General features: G+C 43.0%; 6 protein-coding genes across 6 annotated transcripts; 1 reads left to right on the top strand and 5 right to left on the bottom strand.

Annotated features, from left to right (window-relative positions):
- Positions 1-1,453: 1,453 nt before the first annotated feature.
- On the top strand, positions 1,454-2,025 carry LOC306936413 (histone H2A-like; the record flags this gene model as incomplete). Its single annotated transcript, XM_079519908.1, has 1 exon — positions 1,454-2,025. The coding sequence occupies one exon, from the start codon at positions 1,454-1,456 to the stop codon at positions 1,835-1,837; it is 384 nt and encodes a 127-aa protein (XP_079376034.1). The 3' UTR covers positions 1,838-2,025.
- Positions 2,026-2,946: 921 nt separating this feature from the next.
- On the bottom strand, positions 2,947-3,570 carry LOC306936395 (histone H1-like). Its single transcript, XM_079519889.1, has one exon. It carries the CDS (start codon positions 3,565-3,567, stop codon positions 2,953-2,955), a length of 615 nt encoding a protein of 204 aa, XP_079376015.1. The 5' UTR covers positions 3,568-3,570; the 3' UTR covers positions 2,947-2,952.
- A 1,921-nt stretch (positions 3,571-5,491) lies between these two features.
- LOC306936918 (histone H4) lies at positions 5,492-5,803 on the bottom strand (the record flags this gene model as incomplete). The annotated part of the gene is made up of 1 exon (XM_079520584.1): positions 5,492-5,803. The coding sequence occupies one exon, from the start codon at positions 5,801-5,803 to the stop codon at positions 5,492-5,494; it is 312 nt and encodes a 103-aa protein (XP_079376710.1).
- A 3,857-nt stretch (positions 5,804-9,660) lies between these two features.
- Positions 9,661-10,527, bottom strand: LOC306936268 (THO complex subunit 4-A-like; the record flags this gene model as incomplete). Its single annotated transcript, XM_079519757.1, has 1 exon — positions 9,661-10,527. Exon 1 carries the CDS (start codon positions 10,450-10,452, stop codon positions 9,661-9,663), a length of 792 nt encoding a protein of 263 aa, XP_079375883.1. The 5' UTR covers positions 10,453-10,527.
- A 1,203-nt stretch (positions 10,528-11,730) lies between these two features.
- On the bottom strand, positions 11,731-12,114 carry LOC306937697 (histone H2A-like; the record flags this gene model as incomplete). Its single annotated transcript, XM_079521605.1, has 1 exon — positions 11,731-12,114. The coding sequence occupies one exon, from the start codon at positions 12,112-12,114 to the stop codon at positions 11,731-11,733; it is 384 nt and encodes a 127-aa protein (XP_079377731.1).
- Positions 12,115-19,109: 6,995 nt separating this feature from the next.
- LOC306936744 (THO complex subunit 4-like) lies at positions 19,110-20,166 on the bottom strand. The gene has a single exon (XM_079520364.1). It carries the CDS (start codon positions 20,069-20,071, stop codon positions 19,286-19,288), a length of 786 nt encoding a protein of 261 aa, XP_079376490.1. The 5' UTR covers positions 20,072-20,166; the 3' UTR covers positions 19,110-19,285.
- Between the last annotated feature and the right edge of the window lie 738 nt (positions 20,167-20,904).

The following is a 20,904-nucleotide window of genomic DNA, read 5'->3' as shown; positions in this document are numbered from 1 at the left end:
TACATATCAAGGCTTGGAATTACATACAAAAACAGGCTGCTTGTCATCATATAAATACATCAAAGTTACATACATCATCAAAACAAACTAACACTTAGGCGCCAGAACGCGTGAGCAAATAGCACCATTCCTTTACAGGATCTCCTCACTGGTCGACAAAAACACCTTGAAGACCTTAACAGGAGCCCTTGTAAAAGGCTTCTTTGACTATGCATGCACCTCCTGGTACCACAGCACCTCAAAGGCCCTTAAAACTAGGCTCCAGACCTCCCAAAACAAACTGGTCAGGCTCCTACTTGGCCTCACCCCCCGAACCCACCTCACCCCTGCCCACTTTGACAGACTGGCATGGCTTAGGGTCGGCGACAGAGTACAGCATCTTGCGATGGGTCTGGTCCACAAGATTCGATACTCCACCAAGATACCCATGTACCTGTGTAGATACTTCCTTAATGTTAACGAAGTCCACACCCACAACACCAGAGGGAGTGCAACGAACCATGTTCAACCCAGATTCGGCACAAACAAGGGACTAAATTATTTTCGCTCCTATGCCACCAAAATGTGGAACGCCCTACCAACAGTCATTAAGACATGCGAATCCCTTGACTCCTTCAAAACCGCTCTCAAAGGGCACCTACGGATGGCTGCAATTCGAAACTGGCCCCCGTACAGGTAAAAATCTCTCTCTCTCTCTGCTGTTACCTCGAAAATACAATGGTTCTTCGTGGTCGGGGCGATCGTTCTTCGCCAATTGGGGTGAACAGTTTTGTATTTGTTAATGGTATGGTCACATATTATGCCAATTATGAAAATTGCTCAACATATGCAATTTAGCAACATAAAACTTTGGTGTACTCAACATGTCCGGGTTCACAATGGGGCTCTATGGGCTGGCAACTAATAGCTAAGTAATAAATACTATGGACTGAACAAAGAACATACTTTGCTCTATGTTGTATGTGTATGATATGGGGCAAATAAATAAGCATTTCTACTTGTGATACATGTACACATTTAAATCAAATTTAAATTATTACTACCACATAATATGGTGTATTAACTATGCTTACTTAAAAGACAAAGTCAAAGACGAGCGGTCTGTAACTGTTGGGTTCTTGCAATGAATATCTTCTCTCTCTGCAAAGTTAAGATAGGAGTTGTAGTAAAAAGGGCGCAAACTGCTGATTTTAAACTCATTGGCTGTGAGACGCGGTCTCCGGTCAGGAACCTCCTTCTTTGGGAGGAGCAGTACATGCTACTACTACTGATTGGTTGGAAGCTCATACACACTCAGCCCGCGCTCTCATCCGTTTCTATGATTGGTGGGGCGCACACCCGCACATACAGAAAGTACTATTCTCTGTGTTGTTGAAGGTATAAAAGGTCTCGCGCGCGTCTCATCCAGCACATTTTCTTCGAGAATCTACTCCATAAATAAACCTACATCAAAATGAGCGGCAGAGGAAAGACCGGAGGAAAGGCCAGGGCGAAGGCCAAGACTCGCTCATCCCGTGCCGGGCTCCAGTTCCCCGTGGGTCGTGTCCACAGGCTGCTGCGTAAAGGCAACTATGCCCAGAGAGTGGGCGCCGGAGCTCCAGTGTACCTCGCTGCGGTGCTCGAGTATCTGACCGCTGAGATCCTGGAGTTGGCTGGAAACGCTGCCCGTGACAACAAGAAGAGTCGTATCATCCCCCGTCACCTCCAGCTGGCCGTCCGCAACGACGAGGAGCTCAACAAACTGCTGGGCGGAGTGACCATCGCTCAAGGCGGTGTGCTGCCCAACATCCAGGCTGTTCTGCTGCCCAAGAAGACCGAGAAAGCTGCCAAGAAATAAATCTCCTTTCAAGTTACAAACCCCAAAAAGGCTCTTTTAAGAGCCACCCACAATTTCTATATAAAGGGTCACTTCTATGTATATAAGCAATACTTTCGTGATCTAAAGCAATATGAATAACTTGTGTAATTTTCCTCTAGGCCTAGTTTTCAAATCTTTAGCCTAATCTAATCACAGGCTTTGGGATTACATAGTAGACATGCTCTCACACACTGTCCAGTCAGTCAGTCATTGCATTGATTTAATGTACATCATATGTAAATGTATTTTACATTTACATATGCACATTTAATGCTGTCTTACTTCCAAGTAACTACATATCACGATGTAGTGCATCTTGCGTATGAACTCAGATCAATTTGGTATATGCTATTGTCATTTAATAGTTATTTATCCTTGTGTTGAATATTTCAATATCAGTGGATTTTATCCATTTCGGGGCTTTATGTCAATATTATAATATAAAATACGTTTCATATTTTCAGTGGTTTAACATTTTCCCCGGATTTGTATGCACAAATTGTTTTTAATATAACATGCACGAGGACTCGAGGAGGTATTTGTGTCTTCTGTCGTTCAATTTGGACTAGGTCACAAATTGCTCGTGTTTTATGCTGCACGAATCCACATTGTCATGGTTGGTTTTATGCGCTCCATACGGTTTGATTATGGATGTTGGGATTCATGCGCTCAATTGTAGGCTATATAATATGGAATTAACTCTAATGAAATAGACTAACCGGCGATACTTGTATAATAAGCAACGGCTGATTTCTGTATAAAGTGATTTAATAAACACGCCCAGTTACAGCACGCTGATGCCGTCCTGAGCCTAGGCTTTTCTTTATCGTAAAACGGTAAGATTACCGATATTCTTCAGTCTATATTCTTCACTTCATTTTTTACGTATGCATAGAGTACTGCAGAATCATTGATTTCGGCTGGATGGGGTTGAAGAATTGTTTCCCCGTACGTAATTATTGTTTTGGCTAAGTTTGTTCCCTTAACCATTCATTGACATGACAACATAGATTAAATAAAGGAACATTCTTTAAATGAAGTTGTGGGGGGGCTCTTAAAAGAGCCTTTGTGGGGTTGACACTGACTGTGTTGGTTTACTTCTTCTTGGCGGCAGCCTTCTTGGGTTTCGCCGCCTTGGGCTTCGCTACCTTCTTAGCTGGGGCTTTCTTGACGGCAGCGGGCTTCTTCACCTTCTTGGGACTCTTCGTCGCCTTCTTCGGACTCTTCTTGGCTACTGGTTTCTTTGCAGCGGCAGCAGGCTTCTTTGCCTTCTTGGGAGATTTCTTAGCGGCTGCGGGTTTCTTGGCCACTGCCTTCTTCGGAGACTTCTTTGCCGCGGCGGGTTTTTTGGCTGCAGTCTTCTTGGGCTTGACTGCTTTCTTCGCGGGTTTCTTTTCCTTCGGTGCCTCCTTGTTCATCTTGAAAGAGCCAGATGCTCCGGCACCTTTGGTCTGAACCAGGGTGCCTTTTGCTACCAGGCTCTTGACGGCGATCTTGACGCGGGCCTTGTTCTTCTCGACATCGTAGCCGCCGGCAGACAGAGCTTTCTTGACCGCAGCCAGGGACACACCTTTGCGTTCCTTGGAGGCGGACACGGCCTTGACGACAAGTTCAGCGACGCTGGGGCCGGTCTTCTTGGGTCGGGGTGCTGCCTTCTTCTTGGCTGCTTTAGCCGGAGCGGCGGCGGGAGCTGGGGCGACTTCTGCCATGCTGTAGAGTAGAGGTTCGAGTTTCAGATGCACTGAGTAGAGAATGTTGTAAGAGGAGCAGGGGGTGGAACTTAAAGCATATGTGAGAACGATGTAGACTCAACCCACTAGGACAGTACTTTGTGCTGCAGAATACTGAGATAGTTGTGTTTTCTCTACAACTAAAACTAAATAAAATACATACAAAGAAATGGATTAAAGTCATACAAAAAACTCGAGCAGATAGCAGACGAGTTTAGCTTCATAATCAAACCATGTGGTGGGTTGAGGAGTCCTGTGTTTTGTTTAGGGACGTTTAAAACCTCACTTGTACACCCTTACATGTACAGTTGTTTGTCAACTTTCCTCTGTCATTTGTCTTTTAAAATAGTTTTACCATATGATACCCTGTTCCATATTTTCTGCAGAGCAAGCAGAGATGTCTGGGTTTTGAATGAAGGTAAAACTAGTCGTTTGTGGTGAAGATTTTTGTTTTTAATTTACAACTTTCCAGTGTCTGCAAACACAGATGTTGGCCCTGTGGCATGGAGACTTATCATAGGGCACTTTATCTCACTCTGCTAAGCTCTTGTTTTGTGATGAGAAATCTGACATGTTTCAGGTAATTTCACACTCAAATGTATAATTTATACATGTATTCAATACCAATGGTGCCATTTACAAAAAATATGACATAGCTCAATAAAATGTAAAATAGATGAAACACCACACATTTGCAGGCAACTTATATAGCACATTTTTTAATTATTATTACATACACAATAGCAAATTGAATGATGACACTTTCTTTGCCGCTTCTAAAATGTCTTATATTCCACATTCCACAACAAGACTGGTTCTATTTTTATTTTCCCTAAAGAAACATTGTGCCAGTATGTATGTGTATACAATCATGTTACATTTAAATTGGAGAGTGGAATAGAGTTATATATAATTCGAAATGAAATATAGATTTACTCTAAATGTTTATTTATTATCATATATCCCTAGTCCGGGTAGTCCCTACCCTAGTTATATTTTAGGGAGACAATAGAGGGAGGAGTCTCACACTGTCTTTGTTTCTGCACAATGTTCTCCGCCTGCCTGCTCTATTGTCCCGCTAAAATAGTTCTCCCGCTGATATAATATTGTCCCGCTAAAATATAGACTAGGGTAGGGATATAATTATGATAATAACATTTAATTAATAGCGCTATTAAAAAACAGTTGGAAGTCCACTCACTGCAGTCAGTCTATTTGCTACTAATCCGAGATGATATTTCTCGGGTTCGACATCTATCTTAATATTGACTATAACGCATTACACATTCAATTGAAATTTGTGTAGCTTGCTGCCGGGAGGTTAAATGCGCAAAGTGAGTTTTTACACCGTGAACTCTTGGCAGTATGGCCTACGGCTCCAAATCTGCCATCCACTGGGGACACTCGGAAATAGCGCACAGTGCGCTCCGGTGCGTATTTCAGACATGCCTTAGCTGTTTAGGGGACCACAAAGTTACTGTCGCATGCTATAGACTTTCAATGCAGGACTATGTAGTACTTGTATTCAGACCTAACCACTGTCAGTGTCAGTCCATGAATCATGGCTCATATTCAAACTTTAAGAAGCAAATACTGCCTACTTGAATGGAATAACTCTGTAAAGAGCCTTGGAGAGCCAAGTCAGTCATTAGCTTGCTAACTTTGACACATTAGATTTGAAGATAGTAGTGTATAAACAAAGGAGATTGAAATTTTCGGAAAACTGCAGACTTAACTGTCGATGGATCATGGTAACCCACATTTTGATGAACACTGCTTGTTTGACTAATTAAGCACAAATCTTAAAAACGTTCTAGAAATTGTAGAATGGAATCTGCTCTGTAGAGAAAGTGTGGGTGGCTCTTAAAAGAGCCTTTGGGTTGTTGGTAGATCAAGTCAGTTATTAACCTCCGAAGCCGTACAGAGTGCGTCCCTGCCTCTTCAGAGCATAAACAACATCCATGGCGGTCACGGTCTTTCGCTTGGCGTGCTCGGTGTAGGTGACGGCGTCACGGATCACGTTCTCCAGGAACACTTTGAGGACACCACGGGTCTCCTCGTAGATCAGACCTGAGATACGCTTCACTCCGCCACGGCGAGCCAGACGACGGATAGCGGGCTTGGTGATTCCCTGGATGTTATCACGAAGCACCTTGCGATGGCGCTTAGCGCCTCCTTTTCCAAGACCTTTGCCTCCCTTCCCTCTTCCTGACATTTTGAGTTGCGCTGTAGTTGGAGTCAGAAAACTGAGTGATTTGAGACCTCAGACACTTGCTCTTTTATGTGTGTTCGGAGGACGTAAGGGAGGACTGGCAGAGCGAGCTGCGTGGGCGTTACTAACCCCGCCCCCCACCTTTCGCACGCACGCACACACACACACACACACACACACACACACACACACACACACACACACACACACACACACACACACACACACACACACACACACACACACACACACACACACACACACACACACACACTATATATATTCTATATCATATTATATAATACATATTAATATATATGTGATAACTTATGCAAAGACTAAACTATGTAATTTCGATAGCATGTATAATGTACTATGACAACTATGTAGACACAGCACTCTAGTGTATACTCATAGGTGAATATTGATTGTACAGATATTCTACTGTTAGACAGATGTTATGTTCTCATCCTTGATGACTATTTCTATGCATTTGATACCATGTGTTGTGCCTATAACTCACGAATTAATGTCTTGCTTATTCATGTATAACTTGGCGATTTCAATTTGATGATGTAGAGGTGGACAGGTTACTGTTTTTATCTTTATTTGTATTACTATTATATTTGTAACGGTACTACTACATTTAAATGCTGTTGAACAATAGCAAAACATTCACAAATATGTCAATATTTATTAAATGACCACTTTTCAACCTATCTTCATATAATAGGTAATCATGATTTTTTTTTCTACTCTGTCTGTGGGCAGTTCAGAAACCGTATTCCAGTGACATCATCGATGGGGAATCCAAGCTAATAGAAACTAATAGAAATTAATTTGAACCTGACCGGGTTAGCACACATGTGCCTTTCTGTCATGAATATATCTGAGATGAAAGCAGTGCACTCCTTTTTAGTAATAACCTCAAAACATCACCCGTCTACAGTCAGAGCACAGTGTTTTCTTCTAAAATATTGTAAACTATGTTGTATTAACAACAATACTCACAATCAATTTAGTAGACATTCCTGGCGACACCACAAACTATACTTTTGTTTTGTGAGGCCTAGTGCACACGTACCAAACACCAATCAAGCAAATGTTTGGTCCTTTTTTGGGCCACCAGTCCACCACCATGCGTTTCCAATGGGAGTCACATGGTTTGATCAAACATTTGTGTTTGATGAGGGGGGAGGGGCAGAACACCACCAGCAATCAGCAATCAAACACAAATGTGTGGTCTTAATGTGACGCCCATTGCAAAAGCATTGTGGTGGCCCAAAAAAACCGACCAAACATTGCTTGATTGGTGTTTGGTACGTGTGAATGAGAATCAGTTTTGCTATAAATATAATGTTTTCTGAGCGCATTAAACACATTCCAGTTCAAGGAAGCATGGTGGTGGAGTTCCAATAACAGAAGGCTTTCTGTTGGAAAACGTGGTTAATTTTGGACAAATAACTCACTGTGATCAGAAAACTAAGAGTGGTTAAATCTTCAATAATTGTCTCCACCAGGCCGAAGGCATGGGGAGAGAGTATGTTTTGCACTCCGTCCGTCCGTGTGTGTGTGTCCGTCCGTCCGTCCGTCCGTCCGTCTGTGAACAGCTAATCTCCGGCACCGTTAACCCGGTCGATGCCACATTTTGCACACACACTCCCTGGATGCCAACGATGAACCTCTGCCCCAAACTTTCCAGAACGGCCTGTTATAGCGCCACCAGGAGGCCGCTTTGTGCAAAACAAGCTTTTGGACAGTACACCTACAGATTTTGTCCAAACATCACGCAAATTGGTACACAGTCTCTCTAGAGCCATTCAACGAAACGGGTCTTTCAGATTTCTCAGACTCCATCCTGATTGGCTAAGATTGGCTTCCAAAGTTCGCAGGAGTGCTCAGATTCTAACTAAATGCTGCAAATCATGAACACATTGTGTGATTTCCGTGAAATTGTGCACGCACATTCGAGGAAGAAATGCCACATGAACATTTTCAACTCAGCCTCATGGTGGCGCTATAACTGGCCGAAAAGTGTTTTTACATCTAACTGCACGGATCTGTGAATAACTTTGTATGCCAACTCCCTAGAGGCCAAGGAAAAACCTTTGCCTGGAATTTTTCACATCTGCTCTTTATAGCGCCACCAGGAGGCCGACCTATGTAAAACACATTTTCTAATATTACTCCTTCAGATTTTAGCCACATTTCACGCAAATCGGTACACATGCTCTTCATAGTCATGTGATCAACACGGGTTTGTTTGATTTCTCATAATCCACCCTCATTGGCTACGATTGGCTTCTAAACCTTTCAGGAGTAGCCCGCTTTGTACCCGTTTTGTACAAATCGCCACAACTACTCAACGCAGCGTCCGATTGTGGTGAAACTGTCCATGCATATTCCCACTAGGCTTTGGAACAAATGTCACTTGACAGTTTTCAAATCAGCCTCATGGTGGCGCTACAACAGGCCAAGCCGCGTCACACACACACACGTTTATATTGCTCCTAAACATTTTGCCAAACATCACACACACACTCCTATCCTCCTGGTGGAGACCTGTGCCCAGAAGGGCACTTTTTCTAGTTTGATTTGATTTTGATGACACTTCTCAGGTAGGCCTATGATGTGCCATTCTGCAAAGCATATGATTAAACTAACTCGTCATTGTGCTCTGTATAAAATAACAATATATAGGCATATTTCCTAGTGCCATTTCACAAAGTTTCCATTGATGAGCTTGATGTTCTGTGTAAAGCACATGGAATTGCCTTGTTATTTAGAACCATAGGAGTCATGCAGAACATTGGGCCACACACACTCTATTTATTGAACTATTATACATGCTGTTCATTAAAAGCAAATGGCCCATTGTCATGTAAACTTGAGAGGTAAACTTGTTTACCCAAGCAATAATAGTCACCCAATTTTTACTTTATTCTAGTTTCTCCTCCCAGAGACAGATCATTGACGAAATCCACATGCTAAAACTTGCAACAATGTCACACCAAAATATTGTACCAGACTCAGTTATTTTAGCTCCTTTATTGGTGTTACATTTGTTTGATAAATATATATTGAGATTAATATTAAGAAAGAGAAAATTAGTCCTAAAACCTGAACATCACTGGAAGTGGAAAATACATCCCCCACTGCTGTGCACATTTGAGTTAGTCTACAGCACAACTGAACTTAAACACATTTAGCACAATTAAAATCAACCCCCCCCCCCCCCCCAATACTAGAAACATGTTCAACACTCAACTGTGTTGAGTTGTGTTATTACTGATTAGTAAATTAGATCAGTAAGACCAGATCCCAAAGCCTCCATATATGATATGGTAATGAATACAATTCACTAATGTTTCTACATAACTGACTAAAAGCGTAATTGTAGCGGGTTAAGTTATTGTGGATGTTAAATATATAGCCTCTGAATATACACAATGCAACAGGTTGGCTGTTCAATGCAGCACTATGATGTAATACATGTAAAGAGATTTTATTAGACCTAACCACTGTCAGTCCATGAATCATATAGCTCATATGCAAACTTTAAGCACATGTTGCCTACTTGAATGGAATAAACTCTGTAAAGTACATGTAAGCGGCTCTTAAAAGAGCCTTTGGGTTGTTGGTAGATCAAGTCAGCGTCATTAACATCCGAATCCGTCCCCATCTCTTCAGAGCATAGACAACATCCATGGCGGTCACGGTCTTTCTCTTGGCGTGCTCGGTGTAGGTGACGGCGTCACGGATCACGTTCTCCAGGAACACATTGAGGACACCGCGGGTCTCCTCGTAGCTCAGACCGGAGATACGCTTCACACCGCCACGGTGAGCCAGACTGCAAGTAGCTAGATGCTAGATGCATTGTATGCATCTAACTGGGCATCAAGCTCCTCTGCAGAAAGCGGTGGTTTGTTGGCACCACCAGCACCACGTCCGCCTTTCCCCCGGCCTCTGGCACCGCCTGCGCCGCGGCCTCCACGTCCCCTCTGCTTGCCCCCAACACGCATATTCATACCTCCACCTCTTTTCAGAGCCTGCATCGGAGGCCATCGCTGGTTATCAATCTGTGAGGTGACGAGCTGTATGTTCATGGGGCGCCCATCAAGTGGCACGCCGTTGTACTGTTTCATGGCCTTCAGGGCATCTGCCCTCCTTTCAAAGTGGACATCTGCAGTCCCCAAACCCCTTCCAGAGCGGTCATAATGGACAGCAGCCTTCTTCAGTGTACCAAACTCTGCAAAAAGTTCCTGGATATCTGCATCAGAGACACTAAAGTCCAGGTTTGAGAGAAGGAGCTTCCCTCCAGTTCCCACGCCAGCTCCTCCACCACCAGCATTGTCGAACATGTCATGCTGCCACTTATCCGAAAGCTGTTTAGGCCTGCTGTACGGAGTAGGTCTGCCTCGACCTCGGTTGAGGTTACCTCGGGTCCTCTTGGGGCCGGAGCCGCCGCCAGAGCCGCCGCCCCGGCCGACAAATCCTCCCCCGGTGGCTCCTCCAAGACGGCCGACACCGCCGCCAGCTCCGCGGACGCCGCCACGGCCACCACCGCGGCCTCTGACTCCGCGGCCTCCTCCTCTCTGCGACCTGTTCTGTTTGATAATGTCGTCTAAGGACATATCCATTTTATCGGTCATTATGCCCGGGCCTAATCACGCTAAACTTAGAATGAAATAGAAAATGGTAGCACAACCTAGACTCTAACTTGGTCTCTACCTCGCTTAAGTTGAAAGTGAATGAATGATGAGCTCAGATGATCCTCCTCCTTTTAAGTGTGATCTGAGGACCTGTGCACTGGGCGGTGCCAAACCTGCTACCCCCTCCCACATTCACACAATAGCAGCCATGTTCTGCTGTCTTTGTTCTCACCAACGGTCTGAAATCTACATGGATTTAATTTGCACATTGAGCATGGTTGACTGGTTGTAGCTGAAACCTTTACTTTAATTATAGGTACTTTCAACCACATATCATTTAATCATGTTTATCATAGCGGGCCGGGGGTCTCTTTTATTCTACAGTCCTATATGGTGTTCGTGTTAGGACTCACTATTTATTTATGTGTGGGTGCTGGTATTCGGGCAGTAGGCATGGCCTACTTACTACAAAATGCAGTCATTAGTGCATAAGCTTGCTAAAACACAACGGTCCTTTTAGAACCACATGTATTCCTAGAAAAAGTTTAGGCAAATATTAGGCTATTTAGGACTGAAATGTCATGTTGCTATATATACTGTTGTACATGGCAACAATAAGAGAACCCCAAATGGGGTTCCCACCCTGAAGGCATATGTCCAACCACTACAGAGCCTGCAACCTAAACCAGTTTGTCCAGCTGAACTTATTCAGACATGGATGTGATGCAACAACATGGTAAAATGGATATGTGATATTTAGTAAAATTGTGGAAAATTCAATGAAATACTTTAAAATGTAAATGGATAGACTATATACTGTCGTATGACTACCTTGATAACACAATGGATGATTAAATTCATAGGCTACATAGTATAAAATTGTGTTATTACACATTCATGTAGATTACTAAATTATTCATTGTATCAAAACCTAATGTTATGCTAAACCCAGTTAGTTAAACCTAAAATATTGTAATTGTAAACATGTTGAAATGTAAAGTGCACCTATTCTATGAATAGAATATAATCTCATAACATTTCAATACAGATCCGTGTAGGGCAGGTTTAGTTCACCATAACTAAATACTGTAACTGACCTGCTGTTGCTGGTCAGTTACAGTTGACTGTAGAGAACTAGTCTTGCGTTAAATCGTGTTTCTTTAGGCTACAACAAACATCTTAACTGTAGGCATGCTTCATTGGAAGTGACTCTTATGTGGAAACAGTGGGTGGCTCTAAAAAGAGCCTTTGTGGGGTTTGGTCAGTCAAATGAAGTGTTTATTTCTTGGCGGCTTTCTCGGTCTTCTTGGGCAGCAGAACAGCCTGGATGTTGGGCAGCACACCACCCTGAGCGATGGTCACTCCACCAAGCAGTTTGTTGAGCTCCTCATCGTTGCGGACGGCCAGCTGGAGGTGACGGGGGATGATACGACTCTTCTTGTTGTCACGGGCAGCGTTTCCAGCCAACTCCAGGATCTCAGCGGTCAGATACTCGAGCACCGCAGCGAGGTAGACTGGAGCTCCGGCGCCCACTCTCTTGCCATAGTTGCCTTTACGCAGCAGCCTGTGGACACGACCAACGGGGAACTGGAGCCCGGCACGGGATGAGCGAGTCTTAGCCTTCGCTCTGGTCTTTCCTCCGGTTTTCCCTCTGCCGCTCATTTTGATGTAGGTTTATTTCTGGAATTGGATCTAGAAGAGATGTGCTGGTAGTGAGTGGAGACTAGAGGCGCGCGAGACCTTTTATACCTTCAACAACACAGCGGATATTACTGTCTGTATGTGCGGGTGTGCGCCCCACCAATCATAGAAACGGATGAGAGCGCGGGCTGAGTGTGTATGCGCTTCCAACCAATCAGTAGTAGTGGCATGAAGTGCGCCTCCCAAAGAAGGAGGTTCTTGGCCAGAGACGGCGACTCAGAGCCAATGAGATAAAAAGCAGCAGTTTGCTGTTTGCGCCATTTTTGCTACAACTCCTATCTTAACTTTGCAGAGTGAAATGGCAAGATTCTAACAGTTCCAGACCCCTCGTAAATATGAAGCCACGTATGATCGTCGTATTATAAACTCTAAACTGACTGTCTTTGACTGTCATGTCTTGTAAGCTTGTCTTGTAAGTAAGCATAGTATAGTATTATGTGGTGGTAATAATTTGCCTACATTTAGTGTCACATTGAATGGATGGAAAGCACCAACATTTCCAAATATTGGAAGATGAACCAGATGAATATGCTGTGTGAATATATAATGTCTATTAGACATATTTTCCTTAAGATCTCAACTTTCATATACACAAGTATAAATAAAATGCTTATGTATTTGCCCCATGTCATACAAGATAGAGCAAAGTATTTTCTTTGTTCAGTTTGTTGTATTTATTACTTGGCTATTACAGCAGCCCTGCCCCCAGTCCAGCCCAATCCAAAGTGTTCTGTCTGTCCTCAGAGCACACATTAATTGACGACCAGGGGGCGGGGGTGGGTCAGGGGTAGAGTGGCTGGATGGGAACCGCAAGGTTGCCAGCTCGAACCCGGGCTCCCCCAGAGTCAGTGTCGAAGTGTCCTTGAGCATGACACCGAACCCCTAATTGCTCCTGAGGTGCTGGTTGGTGCCTTGCATGGTTTCCGCTGCCATCGGTGTATGAATGTGTGTGTGAATGGAATGGGTGAATGGAATGCACAATCTATGTAAAGCGCTATAGCCTACATATATTTTTGGGGGTCCTTGACATGAAAATGTTTGAGAACCACTGACATAGAAACATGAGGGTTTTCAGAAAACTGTCAGGATTGAGAAGACATTTGTAGGTCTAAATGGCTTCTAGCTAGCACACTCTCCAAAGTGCTGGAGACGTTGTCCTGTTGAACAGGCTGGAATGGTACATTTCAGTTCACTTCAGTTTTATTTTCGGAATACAATTTGGACAAACAGTACATATACAGATATACCAGTTTGAGTGTCAGTTTTCCACACACACACACACACACACACACACACACACACACACACACACACACACACACACACACACACACACACACACACACACACACACACACACACACACACACACACACACACACACACACACACACACACACACACACACACACTCTCTCTCTCTCTCTCTCTCTATATATATATTCTATATCATATTATAATACATATTAATATGTATGTGATAAATTATCCCCACCCTTCCTAATATGTTTTGTCAAATCTAGCCTCGACAACCTTACAGGCGTATGCAAAGACTAAACTATTTCAATAGCATGTATAATGTACTATGTAGACACATCACTCTATAGTGTATACTCATAGGTTCATTGATTGTACAGATATTCTACTGTTAGACAGATGTTATGTTCTCATCCTTGATGACTATTGATATGCATTTGATGTATTACCATGTGTTGTGCCTTGCTTATTTGTGTATAACTTGGGAATTTCAATTTGATGATGTGGATCATCAAATGTGGGTTACTGTTTTTCTCTTTATTTGTATTACTATTACATTTGTAACGGTACTACTACATTTAAATGCTGTTGAACAACAAAACATTTAACTAAAACAGCGGCCAAGGCCATAGCAAAACATTCACAAATATGTCAATATTTATTAAGGGTGGGGGGGATTTGCAAAAATAAATAAAAAAATCTAACTGAATATATTGATTTGATGACGTGTGTAACTTTGATGTATTAATCTGATGAGATTTATCTGATGTAATGTAATGCCAAGCCTTGAATATTGTATTGTACTGTGATATTTTGTACAAAATTGTGGAAATACTAACTAACAAATATGAGACAAGGGGGAGAAAAGTCTGGATCAGAGAATCATATATTTTCTACATAGTCCTACACAATATTTGCAATAAATATTTTAGAAAGGGTCCATATTTTTGCTCGTAAGGCATACGAAAATGTATTAATAAAAAGACATAAGGTGGTTATTACTTGCGCAAGCAGAGCGTGCAAGTAATAGTTTTCGTCCAGTGCTTTGATGTTTGATGCGTATGCGCCATGCCAGCGTATGACGTAATGACTACTTGTGCTTGATATGGCAGTGGTGTCAGATTGCATACATGTATATGGGCATTACCTTCAATCCTCCCGACACTAAAACATATCGTCATTACGTCACCATCGAAAACCAATTACACCCTGGCATTGGGTCCTTTAATCCACATCTGTATTATGTCATCATTGAGAGCTAGTTATACCAGTTATACCCTGACATCATATGCTGCTACGATACATATGCATCAAACGGGGCATACGCAAAGTAACCAAGGTAACAACTGAGGAGGTACTTAAAAAACTGAGTGCCCTTCAACCCCACAAGGCCACTGGCCATGACAATATTCCCTCCAAATTTCTCAGAGACTCGGCCATCTCTATAGCTCCAATCATCACCCACATAATAAACCTCTCCATCAAACAGGGACAGGTCCCCCAAGATTTCAAACTGGCCAAAGTAACCCCCCTGCACAAGAAAGGGAGCAAATTAGACCCCGGCAACTACCGCCCTATTTATATTCTTAGCTCCATCTCGAAAGTGATGGAACAAATAGTCTATGAACAGGTTGAAAAGTATCTTGCCACGAAAAAATTAATGTATGAATTCCAATCTGGCTTCAGAACATCCCACTCCACTGACACATGCCTCCTCTATTTGAGCGACCACATCAAACACGAGGTGGATGCTGGCATCAAAAGGCTTTTGACACCGTGAACCACTCCATACTGGTTAACAAGCTAAAAGCAATTGGTTTTGATAGCACATCAGTGAGCTGGATGCAATCCTACCTGGAGGGGAGAGAACAGATGGTGGAGGTGAATGGACTTCCCCCACAAGGAAGCATACTAGGACCTTTACTGTTCCTAATATATGTAAACGACATGACATCAGCTTGTGACTGCAATTTGTTCCTGTTCGCAGATGACTCAGCACTGCTGGTCTCGGACAGGAACAAACTGCAGGTTGAAAAGGCCCTCAGGTCTGAACTTGGTAGAATCTGCACCTGGCTCGCTGATAACAAACTATCTTTACACCTGGGAAAAACTGAATCCATTCTATTTGGATCAAATAGTAATCTCAGCAAGGCAGATGGCTTCTTGGTTAGAGTGGGTGACAATATTATCACACGAAAAGATGAAATTACCTACCTAGGTTACATCCTGGAGGCAAATCTTTCCGGTGATAAAATGGCCACCAACGTAATCAAAAAGGTCAAACAAAGAACAAGATTCCTATACAGGATATCCTCACTGGTCAACAAAAACACCTTGAAGACCCTAACAGGAGCCCTCGTACAAGGTTTCTTCGACTATGCTTGCACCTCCTGGTACCACAGCACCTCACCCCTGCCCACTTTGACAGGCTGGAATGGCTTAGGGTTGACGACAACAGCACCTTGCAATGGGTCTGGTCCACAAGATTCGCTACACCACCAAGATACCCATGTACCTGTCTAAATACTTCCTTAATGTCAACGAAGTCCACTCCCACAACACCAGATGGAGTTCAACAAACCATGTGCAACCCAGATTCGGTACAAACAAGGGATTAAATTAATTTTGCTCCTATGCCACCAACATGTGGAACGCCCTACCAACAGTCATAAAGACATGCAAATCCCCCACCCACCCCTGTTTCCCCTCACTGTATATATTTATTTTCCCTTTTTACCTCCTATGATGATTTATTTTTGACTATATAGTTGTGTATATTCGTACGTCTCTAAATGTTTTGATGAATTGAAAATGGTGGGCCCTATTGTAAACAAGTGTAATGCTTTATGGTGTCGTCCACTCACTGTTAACAGTTTTTGTATTGAGTTGTACTTGAAATGTACTGTAATTCTGCAAACTGTTAATAAATGAATCAATCAAAACCACAGTATACCGCTAATCAACTTACAAATTACATATACATAGAGGCATTTCCTTTAATCCACCCGACACTGATCGACATATACGTCACCAGTGCTTGCACGCTCTGCTTGCGCACTAGGCCTACTTGTGTGCAACAAGCAAGTAGGCACTCGCCAGAGTGCAGTTCTAGTTATTCCAGTGCTCACATGTGACCATGATGACCTAACAAGAGAAGTTAGGATACTCTTATAAAATAATGTGGTTGGCTCTTAAAAGAGCCTTTTGTGGGTATACAGATGGAGCAGACAGTTTACTTATTTTTGGGAGCTGCCTTCTTTGCTGCCTTTGGTTTGGCAACTGATTGGAGAATTTTATATTCTCCATATGTTTCATATTCACTAATAATAATTTACCTATTTTTTTCATTTTAACATGTTGCTCTCACAATGTTCTTAAACTCCATATATGGTGTCAGACCCAATGCTGACTGTGAATGGGTCTCCAGGGAGCCCCTCGGCAAGATGGCACTGTCAGAAACCTTTTGGGGAGGCTGCCTCGTCCAAGGTCGCGACTCTGCTACACTTTGATACATCTATCAAAGGGCTTTGTACTTTGCACGTCTAGGTGAACAACCAGTTTGAACTGTTATTACCCAGCTCATGCCATGTACGTGGACCTCAGGAGAGGTGGTATTTAAACAAATACAAACTGAACTGAAAAGACAAAGAACCCTCGACAAAAAAAAAAGAAACTGACACCATGGCACTTATTAACCTTGTAAAAAAATGCTTTGAAATGCCTTGATATATTTTTGGTGCTGGTGCGACTTCTGCCATTAGTCTGCCATTAGACATCCCCAAAGTAAACTCTCAGAGTGATGCTGAACGCTCTGAAGGGGCTGGACTTAAACACCACATGAGAACCATGTAGAGTCAACACACAAAACATCTCTCTTGTGTTTTCTCCTCGGTTAAAACAAGTTATAAAAACTACTGTGTATATTAATTAATTCGAATAAGACCTGACCAGTTAACACACATGTGCCTTTCTGTCATGAATATATCGGAGATGAAAGCAGTGCACTCCTTTTTAGTAATAACCTCAAAACATCACCTGTCTATACAGTCAGAGCGCAGCGGTGGCCGAACGGATAGCGGCGCGGTCTAGATACCGGAAGGTTCCCAGTTCGAATCAGCCGTCCGACACGTTAAAATTACCACCGCTGAAATGCCCTTGAACAAGGCATCAACCACTACGATGAAATGTGTTCTATGAGCAGGGCCTGGCTGGAAACAAGTTCTTGAGCTTAGCCCAGATACCCTGGGTAAATATAGATCTCATTTAATTTCATTTAATTTCATTTTTCTTCTAAAATATTGCTATGTTGCATTAACAACAATACTCACAATCAATTTAATAATAATAATAATACCACAAGCTATACTTTTGTTTTGTCATCAGTTTTGCTATAAATATAATGTTTTCTGACCGCAGTAAACTTCCAATAACAGAAGGATTTCTGTTGGAAAACGTAATTTTGGACAAATAACTCATGTGATCAGAAAACTAAGAGTGTTTAAATCTTCAATAAACTGATTTAATTTTGATGACACTTCTCAGGTAGGCCTACGATATGTGCCATTCTGCAAAGCATATGATTAAATTAACTCTCATTGTGCTCTGTATAAAATAAAATAAAAAATATATAGGCATATTTCCTAGTGCCATTTCACAAAGTTTCCATTGCTTGAATAAAGCACATGGAATTGCCTTGTTGAAATTATGTGTTATTTAGAACAAAAGGAGTCATGCATAAGTTTAACATTGGGCCACACACACACACAGTTTTACTGAACTATTATAGTCTTCACACAATGTCACCCAACACAAGACATTTTGTAAGATGTGTTTATCACTCTTCTACAGTATATAGAAAAACACCAACCTGGGTGTACATGCTTTTCATTAAAAGCAAATGGCCCATTGTCATGTAAACTTGTTTACCCAAGCAATAATAGTCACCCATTATTTTTTTAGACGGATCATTGACAAAATCCACAAGCTAAAACCTGGCACATGTTAACTCAATCACTATTGCAACAATGCCACACCAAACTCTTGTACCATACTCAATTATTTTAGCTCCTTTATTGGTGTTACATTTGTTTGATATGAATATTAAGAAAGAGAACATCACTGGAAGTGATACTTGCTTTGTACAGAAGAGTCTCGTTCCAGGACTATGAATAGCTGCTGGTTTTGGTGTGAAGCATCACGTTGAGTTCCACACAATGGAACAATGCCTCCCTTCCCCCACAGGGTGGAGCTGAATGTGAGTGATTGAGGTGATTTAAATCACACATTAAAATCGAATTATTTCAGTTAATTATTATTTACTGATTAGTAAATTAGATCAGTAAGACCAGATCCCAAAGCCGCCATATATTATATGGTAATGAAAAACATTCACTAATGTTTCTACATAACTGGCTAAAAGCGTCATTGTAGCGGGTTAGGTTATTGTGGATATGTTAAATATATAGCCTGAATATACACAATGCAACAGGTTGGCTGTTCAATGCAGCACTATGATGTAATACATGTAAAGAGATTGTATTAGACCTAACCACTGTCAGTCCATGAATCATATAGCTCATATGCAAACTTTAAGCACATGTTGCCTACTTGAATGTAATAAACTCTGTAAAGTGAATGTAGGGAGCTCTTAAAAGAGCCTTTGGGTTGTTGGTAGATCAAGTCAACCTCCGAATCCGTCCATGTCTCTTCAGAGCATAGACAACATCCATCGCGGTCACGGTCTTGGCGTGCTCGGTGTAGGTGACGGTGTCTCGGATCACGTTCTCCAGGAACACCTTGAGGACACCGCGGGTCTCCTCGTAGATCAGACCGGAGATACGCTTCACACCGCCACGGTGAGCCAGACGGCGGATAGCTAGATGCTAGATGCATTGTATGCATCTAGCTGGGCATCAAGCTCCTCTGCGGAAAGCGGCTTTTTGTTGGCACCACCAGCACCACGTCCGCCTTTCCCCCGGCCTCTGGCACCGCCTGCGCCGCGGCCTCCACGTCCCCTCTGCTTGCCCCCAACACGCCTATTCATACCTCCACCTCTTTTCAGAGCCTGCATCGGAGGCCGTCGCTGGTTATCAATCTGTGAGGTGACGAGCTGTATGTTCATGGGGCGCCCATCAAGTGGCACGCCGTTGTACTGTTTCATGGCCTTCAGGGCATCTGCCCTCCTTTCAAAGTGGACATCTGCAGTCCCCAAACCCCTTCCAGAGCGGTCATAATGGACAGCAGCCTTCTTCAGTGTACCAAACTCTGCAAAAAGTTCCTGGATATCTGCATCAGAGACACTAAAGTCCAGGTTTGAGAGAAGGAGCTTCCCTCCAGTTCCCACGCCAGCTCCTCCACCACCAGCATTGTCGAACATCTCATGCTGCCGCTTATCCGAAAGCCGTTTAGGCCTGCTGTACGGCGTAGGTCTGCCTCGACCTCGGTTGAGGTTACCTCGGGTCCTCTTGGGGCCGCCGCCAGAGCCGCCGCCCCGGCCGACAAAACCTCCCCCGGTGGCTCCTCCAAGACGGCCGACACCGCCGCCAGCTCCGCGGCCGCCGCCACGGCCACCACCGCGGCCTCTGCCTCCGCGGCCTCCTCCTCTCTGCGACCTGTTCTGTTTGATAATTTCGTCTAAGGACATATCCATTTTATCGGCCATTATGCCCGAGACTAATAACGCTAAACTCAGAATGAAATAGAATTAGAAAATGGTAGCACAACCTAGACTCTAACTTGGTCTCTACCTCGCTTAAGTTGAAGATACTAAGTGAATGAATGATGAGCTCAGATCCTCCTCGTTTTAAGTGTGATCTGAGGACCTAAGTGAGGACAGGCAGACTGCTCTGCCAAACCTGCTACCCCCGTCTTTGTTCTCACCAACGGTCTGAAATCTACATGGATTTAATTTGCACATTGAGCATGGTTGACTGGTTGTAGCTGAAACCTTTACTTTAATTATAGGTACTTTCAAGTTTCAACCACATATAATTTAATTTGATTGATTGATTGATTGAAAATTGTATTAACAGTTTGCAGAATTACAGTACATTTCAAGCACAAACTCAATACAAAGGCTGTTAACTGTGAGTGGACGACCCAATTAAGCATTACACTTGTTTACAACAGGGTCCACCATGTTCAATTCATCAAAATATTTAGAGACGTACAAATAGACACTTCTATATAGACAAAGAACAGTACAGGAATTCATCATAATGGAGGTAAAAAGGGAAAAGAAACATGTACAGTGAGGGGAAAAGGGGGGGGGGGGGGTGGGGGGGATTCAGATTTTACGGGGGCCAGTTTCGAATTGCAGCCATCCGTAGGTGCCCTTTGAGAGCGGTTTTGAAGGAGTCAAGGGATTCGCATGTCTTAATGACTGTTGGTAGGGCGTTCCACATTTTGGTGGCATAGGAGCGAAAATAAATTAATCCCTTGTTTGTGCCGTCATGTTTATCATGTTTATCATGTTTATCATGTTTATCATAGCGG

The sequence above is a fragment of the Electrona antarctica genome (assembly GCF_951216825.1).
Source record: "Electrona antarctica genome assembly, chromosome: 14".
NCBI classification, from domain to species: Eukaryota; Metazoa; Chordata; class Actinopteri; order Myctophiformes; family Myctophidae; genus Electrona; species Electrona antarctica.
This window is presented reverse-complemented; position numbering and strand designations above follow the sequence as displayed.

Excerpts from the sequence above, each read along its gene's own strand:
- LOC306936744 (XM_079520364.1), bottom strand. The coding sequence starts at position 20,071 with ATGGCCGATAAAATGGATATGTCCTTAGACGAAATTATCAAACAGAAC.
- LOC306936395 (XM_079519889.1), bottom strand. The coding sequence starts at position 3,567 with ATGGCAGAAGTCGCCCCAGCTCCCGCCGCCGCTCCGGCTAAAGCAGCC.